Source organism: Sorex araneus, chromosome 2 (assembly GCF_027595985.1).
Source record: "Sorex araneus isolate mSorAra2 chromosome 2, mSorAra2.pri, whole genome shotgun sequence".
NCBI lineage: Eukaryota > Metazoa > Chordata > Mammalia > Eulipotyphla > Soricidae > Sorex > Sorex araneus.
In genome coordinates, this window is record NC_073303.1 from 246,381,795 (window position 1) to 246,397,698 (window position 15,904).

Consider the following 15,904-nt stretch of genomic DNA (forward strand, 5'->3'; position numbering starts at 1 on the left):
TAATCAGCCTTGACGGTGCTCGGGGAGCATATGGGATGGTGGGAATCTATCCCGGGTCGGTCTTGTACAAGGCAAATGCCCTACACACTGTGCTATCGCTCCAGCCCCTTTCTCACTGTTACTAAGAGTTCAAGGAAGCAAACTTGGCACTTATGGGATCGGAAGGTGGGGAAATATGAAAATAAGTATTTGAGTAAAATGCGTGGGATGGAGGAGGAACTGTACTTGTCAATATTAACTATGCAATCATTTCTAATTCTTTACTAAAAACAGGAGCTTGAAATTAGACTGCTTTATTGAGAAGCTTCTGGAAGGCCTGCTTGATGTCCTTGTTTTTCAGGCTGTAGATGAAGGGATTGAGCATGGGGACAACAGTTGTATACATCACTGAGGTCACCGCCTCCTTTCCGGGAGAATGGGAGATTATTGAGCTGAGGTACACCCCAATGCCTGTTCCATAAAATAAGCAAACAACGGACAGGTGAGAGCCACAGGTGAGGAAGGCTTTGGACCTCCCCCCTGTGGATGAGACCTTCAAAACAGAGGACACGATTCTTGTGTAAGAGTAAAAAACTGCTGAGGCCGGTACACCACCAAAGATTGCAGTGATAAAATACATGAGTAGGTTATGGGTGGATGTATCTCCACAGGCAAGGCTGAGGAGTTGAGGGAGGTCACAGAAGAAGAGAGGAATTTCCACATGGCTGCAAAAGGTGAGCTGTGACACCGTCAAGTTGTGTAACTGTGAGTCCAACAGACTGATGCAAACAGACGCCAGAGCTAGCAAGTTACAGAGGCGGGGGTTCATGATGACGGAGTAGTGCAGGGGGTGGCAGATGGCCACAAAGCGATCATACGCCATCGCTGTGAGGAGCAAACTGTCCATACAGCCAAAAAGAATAAAAAGAGACACCTGTGCCTGGCAGCCGGCATGAGAGATGGCTCTGCTCTGAGTGTGAATGTCCCAAATCATCTTTGGCACCGTGGAGGAGATAAAGCCAATGTCAGCCATGGACAGGATGGAGAGGAAGAAGTACATGGGGGTGTGCAGACGGGGGTCAATGCTGACAGCCAGGATTATGAGCAGGTTCCCTGTGATGCTGACCAGGTACACGAACAGGAAAAGGCCAAAAAGGAGAGGCTGGACTTGGGGATCGTCTGAGAGCCCCAGGAGGAGAAATTCCACGGCTCCGGTGACATTTTGTGGGCTCACGGAGCAGAGACACCTTGGGGGATAATAAGTGGGAGTGATTAGCATACATACAGATCCCTGGCACTGTGTGTATTTTGATTTAAGCAATTCACCAATACAGTAATTACAGTTGAATCCCCCAGACGTTTAGCTCTATTTCTCGGTTGTGACAGACTTTTATTTATTTATTTTTTTTGGTCACACCAGGCGATGCACCAGGGTCACTCCTGGCTCTGCACTCAGGAATTACTCCTAGCGGTGCTCAGGGGACCATATGGGATGCTGGGACTTGAACCCGGGTCAGCTGCATGCAAGGCAAACGTCCTACCCGCTGTGCTATCGCTCCAGCCCCATGAAAGACTTTCTTCACACAGCAGGGTCCTGATTCACACAGGTCAAATCATTGTGTCTTAGATGCCTGAGTATAGTACTGGGGGTTTATTTAACGTGGTCCCGGTCTGGTTTTCATGTAGATCAAGACTGAAGTCTCTTTTTTTTAAATTTTAAAAATTTTATTGAATCACTGTGAGATAATTACAAGCTTTCATGTTTGGGTTACAATCTCACAATGATCAAACACCCATCCCTCCTCCAGTGCACATTCCCCACCACCAATATCCCAGGCATACGCCCCTTTTCCCACCCTCCCCCTGCCTCTATGGCAGACAATATTCCCCATACTCTCTCTCTCTACTTTGGGGCATTATGGCTTGCAACAAAGACACTGAGAGGTCATCATGTTTGGTCCATTATCTACTTTAGGCACACATCTCCCATCCCGACTGGTTCCTCCAGCCATCATTTTCTTAGTGATCCCTTCTCTATTCCATCTGCCTTCTCCCCTCTGCTCATGAAGCAGTCTTCCAGCTATGGGGCAATCCCCCTGGCCCTTGTATCTACTGTCCTTGGGTGTCAGTCTCATGTGCTGTTATTTCAAGACTGATGTCTTAGAATGAAACTGGAACTCTTAGAATAAACACTAATACTGGTACCAGGGGAAATAACTTTATTCTTGTTGGTTTTGTGGATCAACCAGTTTGGTGCCCTGTGGATCCTCCGGGATAAGTGTGTGTTAATACAGGTCTGTTGGATTACTGGGTGTTCCATCAGGAAAGAGTGGTCATTAGGGAAGGGAAGGGGGGAGAATAAAGTGGGAATTAAGAAAGATGTACAAAGCGAATGAAGGGGGGGCTGGAGGGATAGCATAGCAGGTAGGGCGTTTGCCTTGCATGCAGCCGACCTTGGTTCGAATCCCAGCATCCCATATGGTCCCCTGAGCACTGCCAGGAGTAATTCCTGAGTGCAGAGCCAGGAGTAACTCCTGTGCATGGCCGGGTGTGACCCAAAAGGGCAAAAAAAAAAAAAGCGAACAAAGGGAATGGAAGAGAGAAAGAGGGAAAGAGAGTGAGAGTGAGAAAGTGTGTCACCTGTGCCGGTCTGCATTATGAGGTCTGCTTCTGAGGTCCAATTCTAAAATATATTTCTATCATTTTCCCCCCTAGAATGTTCTAATTTTATTTGCATCCTCAACTACCTTAGTTATGATAACAGAAATGGTGAGACTAACTAGAAGATGTAGCCTACGTGTATATATATGTGTATATATATATATATATATATATATATATATATATATAGGATAGTCTCTTGCCTTCACGCCTGGCTGTCTTCCTCGGGGGCCTCTCGGAGGGGATGGGCTCCAGCTTCCCTCCCCACCCCGAGCAGAGCTCCTGACAGTCAAAGACCACTGGAACCTAGCTACAGCTATGCTGGAGGCCCCTCTCCATACGTTCGGACAGGCCTCACGCATGAAGGTACGGGAAGAGGAACCCAGGTGTGTGTAATCCCATCAATGGCCAACATCCAGCGAGAGACTTAAAAGCAAGCTCCCAGAAGCGCCTATCATGGGAGAAACTGGCAATCTTCTGAGAGTTTCCTCCTCACATGGGAAAGCCTTGCAAGCTTCCCATGGTGTATTCATATGCTAAATCCAGTAACAAGCTGGATCTCATTCCCCTGACCCTGAAAGAGCCCCCAGTGCGACATCATAGGGAGGTCTGAGTTGAGATAGCCTTCTAAGATCTCAAGGAAAGGATAAAATGAGAGGTTACTGAGCCCGACCAAGAAATCGGTGATTAACGGGATTTTCGTGATTCGTGATACATATACATATATATATATATATATATATATATATATATATTTTTCTTTTTGGGTCATACCTGGCGATGCTCAGGGGTTACTCCTGGTTTGTACTCAGGAATCACTCCTGGTGGTGCTCGGGGGACCCTATGGGTTGTTGGGAATCGAACCTGAGTTGGCCACATGCAAGACAAATGCCCGACGCATCCATTGTGAGACTTGTTGTTGCTGTTTTTGGCATATTGTATACGCCCTGGGGAGCTTGCCAGGCTAGCCGTGCAGGTGGGATACTCTCGGTAGCTCGCCTGGCTCTCAAGAGGGCCGGAGGAATTGAGCCCTCATCATCTGCGTGGAAGGCAAACGCCCTACCCGCTGTGCTAAAAACCCTTATCCCACAGTAGGTGACTAACACAAAATAATTTGATTGAAGTTCATGGGTAAGAAATATATGAACTGGTACTATTCAGAGAGAATTTCCTTTAAGATATACCCGGGACAAAATGTAAATACACAATAAAGGAAATAGAAAAGATGGGGAAGAAGACCCTTAGTAATTAAGTAGAGGTAGACTAACTTCATCCTTAGGAACTGCAAATCTACAGAAAGAAGTTTTGCAATAGAAAAAAAATGATAAAATTGGGGTATACCTGGCATATTGGTGGTGGAAAATGTGCACTGGTGGAGGGATGGGATCATTGTGTGATTGTAATCAAAACATGAATGTTTGTAACTAGCTCACGGTGATTCAATAAAGTATAAAAAATTAAAAGAAAAGAGAGAGAATTCCAGATTCCTTAAAGAGGTGGCAAGTCATCCACAGGAAGTTCATTCTAATAAAGTGTACTACCACCACCCAAATTTCCAAGCCTGAGGAGAAAATCTTTTAGTATCTCAATACTCAGAGAATCACTGCTACCCCATGATTTATTTGAATCTCTACTTTCAAGAACCTGGTAGATTACAAAGGTATTTGTTGACTTTATTTTAGTCTTTTTCATATGCTGGTTAAGCCAACAAAAGCCACTTCTGAAGTCATTAATACCCCTGCTCTTCATCTGAAAAATAAAAGATTCCAAAAATTAAAAAAGAGATAAAATCTTCTTAAAAATGAAGAGCTAATATACATATTTGCCTTTATCATTGGCACTGTTATTGGACTTTAATAGCCCATTGAAGCATCATTCTTAGCTGTCAAAAGATCACAATGGACAATGAGCACTCAGCTACCCCAAGTCTTGTACTGGGGGACAAAAACCTTCCTCTTCCCCACCTCCTGCTGTTTCCTTTATTTTGCAGAGCACTATTCTGCCACCCAATGTGTAAGCCTGGATAATATTCTGGTCACCCAATGTGTAAGCCTTGTCTCCAAACCAATCAATAATGCCTCACTCACCTGAGTGTCCTGCCCTTTAGCTCAACACTGCCACAACCTCCCTGCAGAATCATCTCCCCAGACAAACACCCGATCTTTCTCGGTACTCTGTGCCAACCCCACTTCCAGATGCCAATTCCAGATACCAGCTTCCCGTGTTATCAACAGCTGTTGTCAGATTCAGCTGCAAATTGAAGCTTTATACAACCCCCCTCTCAGGGACACTAAATGTCCCTCTAGAAGGCTGGAGAGACAGGAGGATATTATTCAGACCGGTTTGCACTAGGTGACATGTAAAAAATGGAGAAAATCAGGGCTGGAGAGAGAGTACAGTGGGTAGGGTGGTCGCGTTGCATGTGGCCAACTGGGATCTGATCTCTGGCAACCCATATGGCCCGGAAAACTGTCAGGAGTGATTCTTGAGTGCAGGGCCGGGAGTAAGCCCTGAGCAACACTCAATAGGGTTCAAAAAACAAACCACAAAAAATTGGAGAAAAATCACAGGTAGGAAAGATATATATATATATATATATATATATATATATATATATATATATTTTACATTTTGGGTCACATCCGGCGATGCACAGGGGTTGCTCCTGGCTCTGATTGAGGAATCTCTCCTGGCAGTGCTCGGGGAACCCTATGGGATGCTGGGAATCAAAGCCAGGTCGACTGTGTGCAAGGCAAGCGCCCAACCCGCTGTACTATCGCTCTGGCCCCAGGAGAGATACATTATGAGGAAGCCTGGGTGTTCTGTGAACTCATGGAAATTAATAAAAATTCAATAGTTTTTACTTTGATTTTCTTTGTGTGTGTTTCGACCACACCTGGTGGTACTCAGGACTTCCTCTTGGCTCCAAGCTCAGGGGTCACTCCTAGTGGGCTCAGGGGGTCCTATGGGGTGCTGGGGACCAAACATGTGCAAGGGAAACACTCCACCCTCTGTCCTAGTGTTCTGGAACCTCAATAGAGTTTTTCGATAAAGATTTTGTGTTTGTGCTTACTCCAAGCCCAGCACCTTGTCAGCGCAGGGGACTGAAGTACATGCCGGTCATTTAGTTTTCTGTAGCAGCACATCCAGAGGGACCGAGTGACAGAAGGGAAAGCGGAGCCAGCAGGACAGAACTCTGGGTGTCTGTTCAGTTCCAAAGCGCTGATTTCACCAATTTTTAATTGTCAATCTTTTTTTTTTTCTTTTTGGGTCACACCCGGAAATACCCAGGGAACTCCTGGCTCATGCACTCAGGAATTACTCCTGGTGGTGCTTGGGGGATCATATAATTGGGAGTTGAGCACGGGTCGGCCACGTGCAAAGGAAACGCCCTCCCCGATCTGCTATTACTCCAGCCCCTATTTTCAATCTTAGGATCAAGCAAAAATTCTAAATGGGGGGCTGGAGTGATAGCATAGCGGGGAGGGCGTTTGCCTTGCATGCAGCCGAGCCGGGTTCAAATCCCAGCATCCCATATGGCCCCCTGAGCACTGCCAGGAGTAATTCCTGAGTGCAGAGCAAAAAGTAACCCCTGAGCATGGCCGGGTGTGACCCAAAAAGCAAAAAAAAAAAAAAATTCTAAATGGTCCCATGTCAAGATTGGTCCTACAAAACATCAAAATGTAGACTGTCTCCCAAACCCATGTTAACTCAGTGGAAACATGCAATGCTCCGGTTTGTCCCCAACTTGTCAAATGCGCAAATGGAAATGACAATGCTGTCCACTGTGAGGGCGAAACAGACGCCAGGACAGGCTGCAGCTAGCAGGAAGTCTCAGCGAGGCCTCAATTTCTGTCTCCCCGAAGCAGGACTTGCAGTTTCTGGTAAACTCCCAGTTGAGTCATTTGTCAAGATAAGGAGCTGGGCAGTGGGGGCTGGCCAGTCGTGAGGGGTCACTGTCCCCTCCTTAGACACTATTTCTGTTACTGGAAACGATTGTCTAATTGCTGATTGCTGGTGCAATAGGGCCGATGCTAAAAATAGACCAGTACTAAATCGCTTCTTAACAGTGAGCCCTATATAAACCGCTTGTTGTCCGGCGTCGGGGTCCTCGTCAGGGCTTCACTGTGTTGGATGCGACTTGGAGGAGACTCGAGCTAGCAATGAAGTTCCTTTGCTTTTGCATGATCTGATCTCTCCACTACTGGGGATCTGAAACTCGGGCACAACACACCATCTCCTGAGCCATGACGCAGATGAGCATTTAAAACCAACGCCAGCCCGTCTACTGGGAGGGCTGGGAGTGAAAACACAGTGGAGGGTGCACCAGCCTTGCACACGGCCAACCTGGGTTCAATCACTGGCGTCCCATAGGATCTCCTAAGACCTGCCATGAGTTTTCTGCACGCAGAGTTGGGAAGTAAGTCCTGAGCACCACAGCACACGACACCAAACCAAACCAAACCAAAACAAAACGACTGTCATGAGGGTCTTAATGGGAGTCTTTGTGATATTATTGGCACTTTCCCCCATTACTAGGATGTTATCACCAATTCCATGAACACTTGTGGGTGCTCAGGGAAGATATGTCTTCATGTCCCACTCTTCTGGGTGAGGAGTCAAGAGTCAGGACCAGCCTCCCTTCCCCTCCCCCCCTCACCACTCACTGGCCTCTTCTGGGTCTCTGCTGGCTCATGCTTGGAGCTGGGGCCCCCGGCTTTCTCCTCCCTTGTGAGTGATGAGAGCTGAGACTCTGTGCTTGGGACGGGGAGGAAGGCGAAGTCAGGCACCTGCACAGGTGATGGTGATGGTGAAAGGGGACTCAGGTAGGAGCCTCACTGAGAAAAATGCTGCAGGGCTGTGGGGCTGAGTCCTTATTTCTCCTGCATGGCCCTGAGGGATCAACACACAGGAGGAATAGTGAGAAGCCCAGTTTCTTGTTAGCCCAATCTCTGAGGGCCTCCTAATAGGAACAGAGGAAGAAAGTATGGAAATTAAACACAACTAGAAGGCATGGAAGAAGGCTCTCATTTTTTTTTTTTTAACTTTTTAATGGAATCACTGTGAGATAGACCCTTACAATGCTGTTCATAATTGGATTTCAGTCATACAGTGTTCCAACACCCATCCCTCCACCAGTGTGCATTTCCCAGCACCAGTGTCCCCAGGTTCCCCCCCACCCCCCCACTCCTCACCCCCCCCAAATGCCTTTATGGCAGGTGCTTTTCTTCTCTCTTTCTCTCTCTCTTCTTTATCTCTCTCTCTCTCTCTCTCTCTCTCTCTCCTTTTGTGCATTGTGGTTTGCAATATAGATACTGAAAGGTTATCAAGAATATACCTTACCTACTTTTAACCTTCAGATCTTGGTGGACCTTTTCTTTTCCCAGAGAGAATTCACCTGTACCCTTGGCTTCTGGGGTCCAATTCCAAAATATATTTCTATGATTTTTCTCCCCTGGAATGTTCTAATTTTATTTGCATCCACTAATACCTCAGTTATGATAACAGAAATGGTGAGACCAACTATTAGATATAGTTTACTTTCAAATGATTTATTCTAATTTAATTATTTTAATTAATTTAATTTAATTTCTGAGGTCTGGAGTGATAGTACAGTAGGGAGGACGCTTGCCTTGTCCTCAGCTGATCTGAGTTTGATCCCTGGCATCCCATAGGGTCCCCTGAGCACCACCAGGAGTAATAGGAATTATCCTGAGTGCAGACCCAAGGAGTAACCTCTGAGCATTGCCAGATGTGGCCCCAAAACAGAAACAAAGTTTTGAGATTCTGGCTTATGGACTTTAACATATTTTTGTTTGTCTAAAAATCTCTTTTCAAATCTGATAATCAAATTGAATATTCTTGGTTGGTTGTTCTCTTCATTTAGCACTTTTTCTTGCATTAAACCACTCCCCTCTGGTCTCTAATTTTTTTTTTATTGAATCACCATGTGGAAATTTACAAAGCTTTCAGGCTTAAGTCTCAGTTACACAGTGCTCGAACACCCATCCTGTCACCAGTGCACATATTCCACCACCAAGAACCACAGTAAACCTCCCCCTACCCTCCCAGTCCCACTGCCCCCCACCCCACCTATCAAGCTGATAAATTTTACTTTACTTTTTCTTTACCCTCCGGTCTCAAATTTTTAAAAAATATTTATTTTTAATAAAATCACCATGAGATACAAAGTTATAAAGTTGTTTCTAATTGAGATCTACTCATACAATGTTCAGGCACCCATTCCTTCACCAGAGTCCCCAGATCCCCTACCTCCCTGCCCATTCTCCTTCTCCTCCTCCTCCTCTTCTTGCTCCTCCTCCTCCTCCTCCTCCTCCTCCTCTATCAATATTCTTTGGGGCAATATGGCTGGTGATACATATCCGTTTACCTACTTTCAGCACTCAGTTCTTGTACAGTGATCACGTCCAACTATTATTGTTATACTGGTCCCTTCTCCATACTAACTTCCCTGTGCCACCCTCTCTCCCACACTTATGGCAAGTTCCCAATCATGGACCAGTCCTCCTGGACTGTCTTTTAAAAAAATTTAATATTTTATCTCTCTCTCTCTCTCTCTGTCTCATTTTTTTGGTTATACCCAGTGATGCACAGGGGTTACACCTGGCTCATGCACTCAGGGATTACTCCTGGAGGTGCTCAGGGGAGCATATGTGATGCTGGGAATCTAACCCAGGTCGGCTGCATGCAAGGCAAATGCCCTACCCGTTGTGCTATTGCTCCAGCCCCTGGTCCCTCTTCTTTCTGTCCTTGGATATACATATATTTTTTTGCTTTTTGGGTCACACCCAGCAATGCACAGGGGTCACTCCTGGCTCATGCACTCAGGAATCAACCCTAGCGGTGCTCAGGGGACCATATGGGATGCTGGGATTTGAACTCGGCTCTGCCGCGTGCAAGGCAAATGCCCTACCCGCTGTGTTATGAATCCAGCCCCTGTCCTTGGATATTAATAGACATGTTTCTCTTCTGAATTGCCCATGAAGTCATCTTTAGAAGATAAGATGGGACTGGGAGACAGTTCAAAGGGCAGCAGCTCCTGCTTTGCCCTCAAGAGGCCCAGGTTTAATCCCACCCTCTATAGTTCCACAGGAACCATTTGTTGTAACCCTGGAGAATAGACAAGCCAAACAGGACCCAGAAACTCCCTATATGAAACTAAGAATGATGCTCTGGGGGTTGTGGACGGAGTTTGGCAGCAGAAAATTTGCTTTCTTGTATGAAGCCCTGGTTCGGTTCCTGGGATGCAAAAAGAAAAAGAAAAAATTGAAGTACATTATCCTCCACCTACAGCCTTAGATGAAATCAAAGCTGAAAATTTCTTGAACAAGGGCATGAATCACAGAAGTGGTAACAAAAATGTGTACTCAGATATTGATATTTCTTTTTCTTTGTTTTTGTCAGTCATGCCCAGTGATTCTCAGTATTTCCTGACTCTACACTCAGGAATTACTCCTGATGGTAGTTACTCCTGGTTGCGGGAACCATATGGAATGCCGGGGAACAAGCATACGGAATGCTGGGAATGAACCCGGGTCAGCTGATGCTGGGAATCGAACCCATCACATTTATATTTCTTAAAAGGCGAGTTTGGGCCCAAAGCCGGAAAGGTCCATGGTTGGATGCTTGCCACAAGAGGCGGTGGAAGAGGGCAGTTAGGATGGAGAAGGGACCACTATGACAATGATAGTTGGAAATGATCACTCTGAACAAGAACTGAGTGCTGAAAGGAGGTAAAGGGACAAACAGGATAGTATTTTTTTCTTTTTTTTTTTTGGTCACACCCAGCAATGCTCTGGGATTACTCCTGGCTCTGCCCACAGGATTACTCCTGGTGGTGATTGGGGGACCATATGGGATGCCAGGGATTGAACCCAGGTCTGCTGCGTGCAAGTTAAACACCCTACCTGCTGTGCTATCACTCTAGCCCAAACATGATAATCTTTTAGCACCTGTATTGCTAACCAGAATGCCCCAAATAGGGGGAGATAGGCAGTGGGCAGGGGCAGGAAATGCCTGTGGTGGAGACATCTGGGGGGAGGGAAACTGGGCACATTTGTGGAGGGAAATGCACATTAGTGAAGGGAAGGGTGATGGAACACAGTATGACTGAAACCCACTTATGAACAACTTGGTAACTGTGTATCTCATGGGGATTCAATTCATTAAAAGAAGTAGGGTGAGTCTGCTTTCCTACATGATTTCTGGGTCATAGGTGACAGATAATGTTATAAGAGGTAATGTGTTATGAGAGGTTATTGAGGTTATATGATTCTAGAACATTCCCTATTCTTACACAAGAAGAGACAAAATAACCTTCCTCCCCACCCCCGCCAATTTCCAGAGGGTAGACTAAGTGATATGAGAACCTGCTACAAAATAATGTCAACAGAGCATCCAATTTGCTGATATGTGATGGTTGATATTATAACAACTTTTTTTTTCTTTTTGGGTCACACCCATCAATTCTCAGTGGTTACTCCTGGCTCTGCACTCAGGAGTCACTCCTGGCAGTGTTCGGGGGGCCAAATGGCATGCTGGGAATCGAACCCAGGTCTGCTGAGTGCAAGGCAAATGCCTATCTGCTGTACTATCGCTCCAACTCTATAACAACTTTATTTTGTTCTATGATAAAGATAACATAAGGACTAAGATTGTGTTGTTCTATTGAGAAGCTTCTGGAAGGCCCTCTTGATGTCTTTGTTTCTCAGGCTGTAGATGAAGGGGTTCAGCATGGGGACCACCATTGAATAAACCACGGAGGTCACTGCCCCCTTCCTGGGGGACTGGGAGACAGCTGAGGTGAGGTACACCCCAATGCCTGTCCCATAAAATAAGCAAACAACTGACAGGTGAGAGCCACAGGTGGAGAAGGCTTTGGACCTCCCACCCGTGGATGAGACTCTTAAAACAGAGGACACAATTCTGAAATAAGAGTACAGGATCCCTGAGACTGGTGCCCCACCAAAGATCGCGCTGATAAAATACATTAATAGGTTATCAGTGGATGTGTCCCCACAGGACAGCCTGAGAAGTTGAGGGGGGTCACAGAAGAAATGAGGAATTTCCACGTGAGTGCAGAAGGTGAGCTGTGCCATCATCAGACAATGTGCTTGGGAGTCCAGCAGGCTGAAAAAAGCAGATGCCAGGAGCAGCCAGCTGCAGAGGCGGGGGTTCATGATGACGGGGTAGTGCAGGGGGTGGCAGATGGCCACAAAGCGATCATATGCCATAACGGTTAAAATGGTACTGTCCATACAACCAAAAAGATGAAACAAAGACAATTGCACCAGGCAGCCGGTATGGGAGATGGTCCTTCTCTGAGTGTGGATGTCCCAAATCATCTTTGGCATCGTGGTGGAGGTAAAGCCAATGTCAGCTGTGGACAGGATGGAGAGGAAGGAGTACATGGGCGTGTGCAGGTGGGAGCTTGAGCAGACGGCCAGGATGATGAGCAGGTTCCCGGTGATGGTGACCAGGTACATGGACAGGAACAAACCGAAAAGGAGGGGCTGTATTCGAGGATCATCGGAGAGGCCCAGGAGGAGGAATTCTACGGTGCTTGTGACATTGTGTGGATCCGCGGAGCAGAGACACCTTTGGGAAAATCAATGAGCGTGACTAACAGACATGCACCCACCCCCATCCCACCCCTCCCTTTCCTCTATGGCAGATAGTTTCCCTCTTGCTCTCTCTCTTTACTCTTGGGCATTATGGTTTGCAATATTGATTCTGAGAGGTCATCATGTTTGGTCCTTTATCTACTTTCAGCACACATCTGCCATTCCAAGTGATCCCTCCGAGCCTCATAGTGATCCCTTCTCTATCCATTGTTGCCTTCTCCCCGGCTCATAAGACAGGCTTCCAACTATGGAGCAACTTTCCTGGTCCGTGTCTCTACTAACTTAGATGTTAGTCTCATATTAAGGTGCACCAGTTCTGCGCTGGAGTGACAACACAGCGGGGAGGGCATTTGCCTTGTACGCAGCTGACCTGGGTTCATACCCAGCATCCTATACGGTCCCCCGAGCACCGCCAGGATTAATTTCTGAGTGCAAAGCCAAGAGTGACCCTGTGCATCCTGGGATGTGACCCAAAAAGAAAAAAAAAGAAAGAGAGAGAGAGAGAGAGAGAGAGAGAGAGAGAGGTAGCATCAGTTCTGACTTCAACAGAAGGACATGAAGCAGATTCATGCAACGCTGAAGGTCTGGGGGAAGAGCTTACACCTTGGGTGTCAAGATATGTCAAAAGATGTGAAAATCAAAGCAATATGAAGGTGGGAACTTCCTGTCAGTGCCAAATGTTACCATTTTCATTTATGACTCAAGGTCATAAATACTCAAAGTGAGTACTCAGTGTCCACCATTGAGTTTTTGAGAAGCTTTTGTGCTAATGTAGTGGGAAATGTAAGGGTGACAGTTCCAACTGGGAAGGTATGTTATGCATTCTTTATCCTCTAATTTTGGTTTAGGAACATTCGATTATTTTTTAATCTCCAAATTCTTTCTCTAAATTGGATTCAAGCAGGATGTATGATGAGGATATATATATTTTTTCTTTTTGGGTCACACCTGGGGATGCACAGGGTCGCTCATGGCTCTGCACTCAAGAATTACTCCTGGAAGTGCTTGGGGGACCATATGGGATGCTGGGAATTGAACCCGGGTTGGCTTTGTGTAAGGCTAATGCCCTACCCTCTGTACTATCTCTCCAGCCCAAAACTGTTGCTACCTTAATATGAGACTAACATCTAAGGACAGTAGAGACAAGGACCAGGAAAATTGCTCCATGGTTGGAAGCCTGTCTTATGAGCCAGGGGAGAAGGCAAATGGGATAGAGAAGGGATCACTATGTCAACGAGGGTTGTATGATCATTTGGGATGGGAGATGTGTGCTGAAAGTAGATAAAGGACCAAACATGATGTCCTCTCAGTATCTGCATTGCAAACTATAATATCCACAAGTAGAGAGAGAGCTCGAGGGAAATTATTTTCCATAGAGGAAGGGAGAGCGATGGGATGGGGGAGTGGGAAGGATACTGGGGACATTGATGGTAGAAAATGTGCACTGGTTGAGGGAAGGTATTCTACCATCGTATGACTGAATCTCAAACATGAAAGTTTTGTAATTGTAACTCATGGTGATTCAATTAAAAGAAAAAAGAGGGGGCTGAATCGATAGCACAGTGTTTGGCTTGCACGTGGTCGACCGGGGTTAGATTCCTAGCATTCCATATGGTCCTCTGAGCACCACCGGGGTTAATTTCTGAGTGCAGAGTCAAGAGTAACCCCTGTGCATTGTGAAGTGTGACCCAAAACGCAAAAAAAAAAAAGAAAGAAAAAACAAAAAAAGAAAAAGAACTGATGCTACTGGCTCATCAGTCAGAGTCACACCCCCAGAGGCAGCCCCGTCCTCTCTCAGGGATTTGTTCCCACCCTATTCCCAGACACCAATCCCAGTGAACATTCCCTTTTATCAACAACTTCTATCATCCTTGGCTACAGGTTTTTCTACAATACACCTCCCTGGGGGCTAAATGGAACTCAGTCCGGGAAGAGGACTTGAGAAGAAAGGAGAAAATGTGCCTCATGACTTCAGACATAAAGGCAGAGAGAAGTGGAAAAAAATAGTTGGGAACAAAGCCTTCTGCAATATGCAGAAGATGTACTGATAAGGATGCTCTTGTGAGGTCACGAATGAAAATTAATCATTGTGCTCCACAGAGTCACTGACATAGCAGTTTTGTGTTAGTTCTCCAAGTGATAGTACCATCTTGCAGGTGCAGGAGATCAGCAATGAATGTCAGTCCCCAATCACCCACCTCCCTCCACCCCAGTACCAACCCCGGAGAATCCCGAGGAGAGAAAGGGAAGGTGGACTTGGCCCAACACAGCTCTGGTGTTCTGTTCAGGCCTAAAGCTGACTCCACGTAAGTTTTCTACCCCCTACTTAAGAGATGGTGTTTGGGTAAAATTTTTTGCCCCCAGCCATACCCTGCAATACTCATGGGTTACTACTGACTCTCTATAGTCAGGAATTACTCCTATTGGTGCTATGGGGAGTATGGGATGCCAAGGATCAAACCTGGGTTGGCTGTGTGCAAGGTAAATGCCCTATATGCCTGTACTATCGCTCCTGCCCCACATTTTGGTGACTTTCTACAGTTTGGATCATTTGATGATTTTCATGAAAGAGCAGTCATTGTGGAAATGAGGGATGGTATAAGGAGGGAGAATTCTTTTTTTTTTTTTTTTTTGCTTTTTGGGTCACACCCAGCCATGCACAGGGCTTACTCTGGCTCATGCACTTAGGAATTACTCCTGGCTGTGCTTGGGGGACCACATGGGATGCTGAGAAACTGAACCAGGGTCAGCCACGTGCAAGATGAACAGCCTACCCGCTGTGCTTTTGTTCCAGCCCTGGGAGAATTTGTTTTTAAAATAGAAACAGGTAGACACTTGTGAGCTTTTGTTCCCTCCATTTATAGTAAAATGACGTTCTTTGCCAGTGTCAGATCGTGAAAAGTCAAATGAGATTGTCACTGACACAGGTCATTGTGATTATGCAAAAGAAATATGCAAAACTCCCCAGCACATTCCCCAAAGACTGTCCGGAGGAAACTGTCAGTAAAATCTATGATTGTCGCTGTCCTAGTCACAGACATGCTGAGCATCACCTGATTCATGCACGTTTTGGTGTGTTTGGGGAAGAGAGTGTGAGTTCAGCCATCAGGTAAGGCCAGTGGGAGGTGGTGGGAGAAAAGGATTCTTCACGAGAGATCTGAGACAATTGCCCCCCCCCCCCCAGAAAAGCAAACACAAGTTCTCTGTGTGTGTGCACAGAAACGATGCACATGGCACCCCCCATGTCTGTCTCCATGTCCCACCTGTCCGGGTGAGGAGACAAGAGTCAGGACCGTCCTTCCCACCCGGCACCCCCCCCCCCCACTCACTGGTCTCTGCTGGGTCCCTGCTGGCTCATGCTTGGAGCTGGGGCCCCCGGCTCTCTCCTCCCTCGTGAGTGATGGGAGCTGAGACTCCGTGCTGGGGACGGGGAGGAAGGCGAAGTCAGGCATGAACCCGCACAGGTGATGGAGGTGAAAGAGGATGCAGGTAGGAGCCTCACTGAGAAATAACCTCTGGACCGAGTGGCTGGGTCCTTATTACTCATCCGAGGTCTTGGGGGATCAACACACAGGGTGAATAGTGAGAGCCCGTGTTCCTTGTTATCCCAGTCCCTGAGG

General features: G+C 46.5%; 2 protein-coding genes across 2 annotated transcripts; both read right to left on the reverse strand.

The window, feature by feature from the left end:
* Positions 1-283: 283 nt before the first annotated feature.
* On the reverse strand, positions 284-4,780 carry LOC101544538 (putative gustatory receptor clone PTE01). The gene is made up of 2 exons (XM_004615018.2): positions 4,728-4,780; positions 284-1,226 (listed from the first exon to the last, which is right to left on the reverse strand). The coding sequence occupies exons 1-2, from the start codon at positions 4,778-4,780 to the stop codon at positions 284-286; spliced, it is 996 nt and encodes a 331-aa protein (XP_004615075.2).
* Positions 4,781-11,309: 6,529 nt separating this feature from the next.
* LOC101544810 (olfactory receptor 18-like) lies at positions 11,310-12,236 on the reverse strand. Its single transcript, XM_012934189.2, has one exon. It carries the CDS (start codon positions 12,144-12,146, stop codon positions 11,310-11,312), a length of 837 nt encoding a protein of 278 aa, XP_012789643.2. The 5' UTR covers positions 12,147-12,236.
* Between the last annotated feature and the right edge of the window lie 3,668 nt (positions 12,237-15,904).

Coding starts and splice junctions, on each gene's coding strand:
- LOC101544538 (XM_004615018.2), bottom strand. CDS start 4,780: ATGATTCTGCAGGGAGGTTGTGGCAGTGTTGAGCTAAAGGGCAGGACA. Junction 1,227..4,727: donor CTAAAGGGCAGGACACTCAG/GTGAGTGAGGCA, acceptor TTATCCCCCAAG/GTGTCTCTGCTCCGTGAGCC.
- LOC101544810 (XM_012934189.2), bottom strand. CDS start 12,146: ATGTACCTGGTCACCATCACCGGGAACCTGCTCATCATCCTGGCCGTC.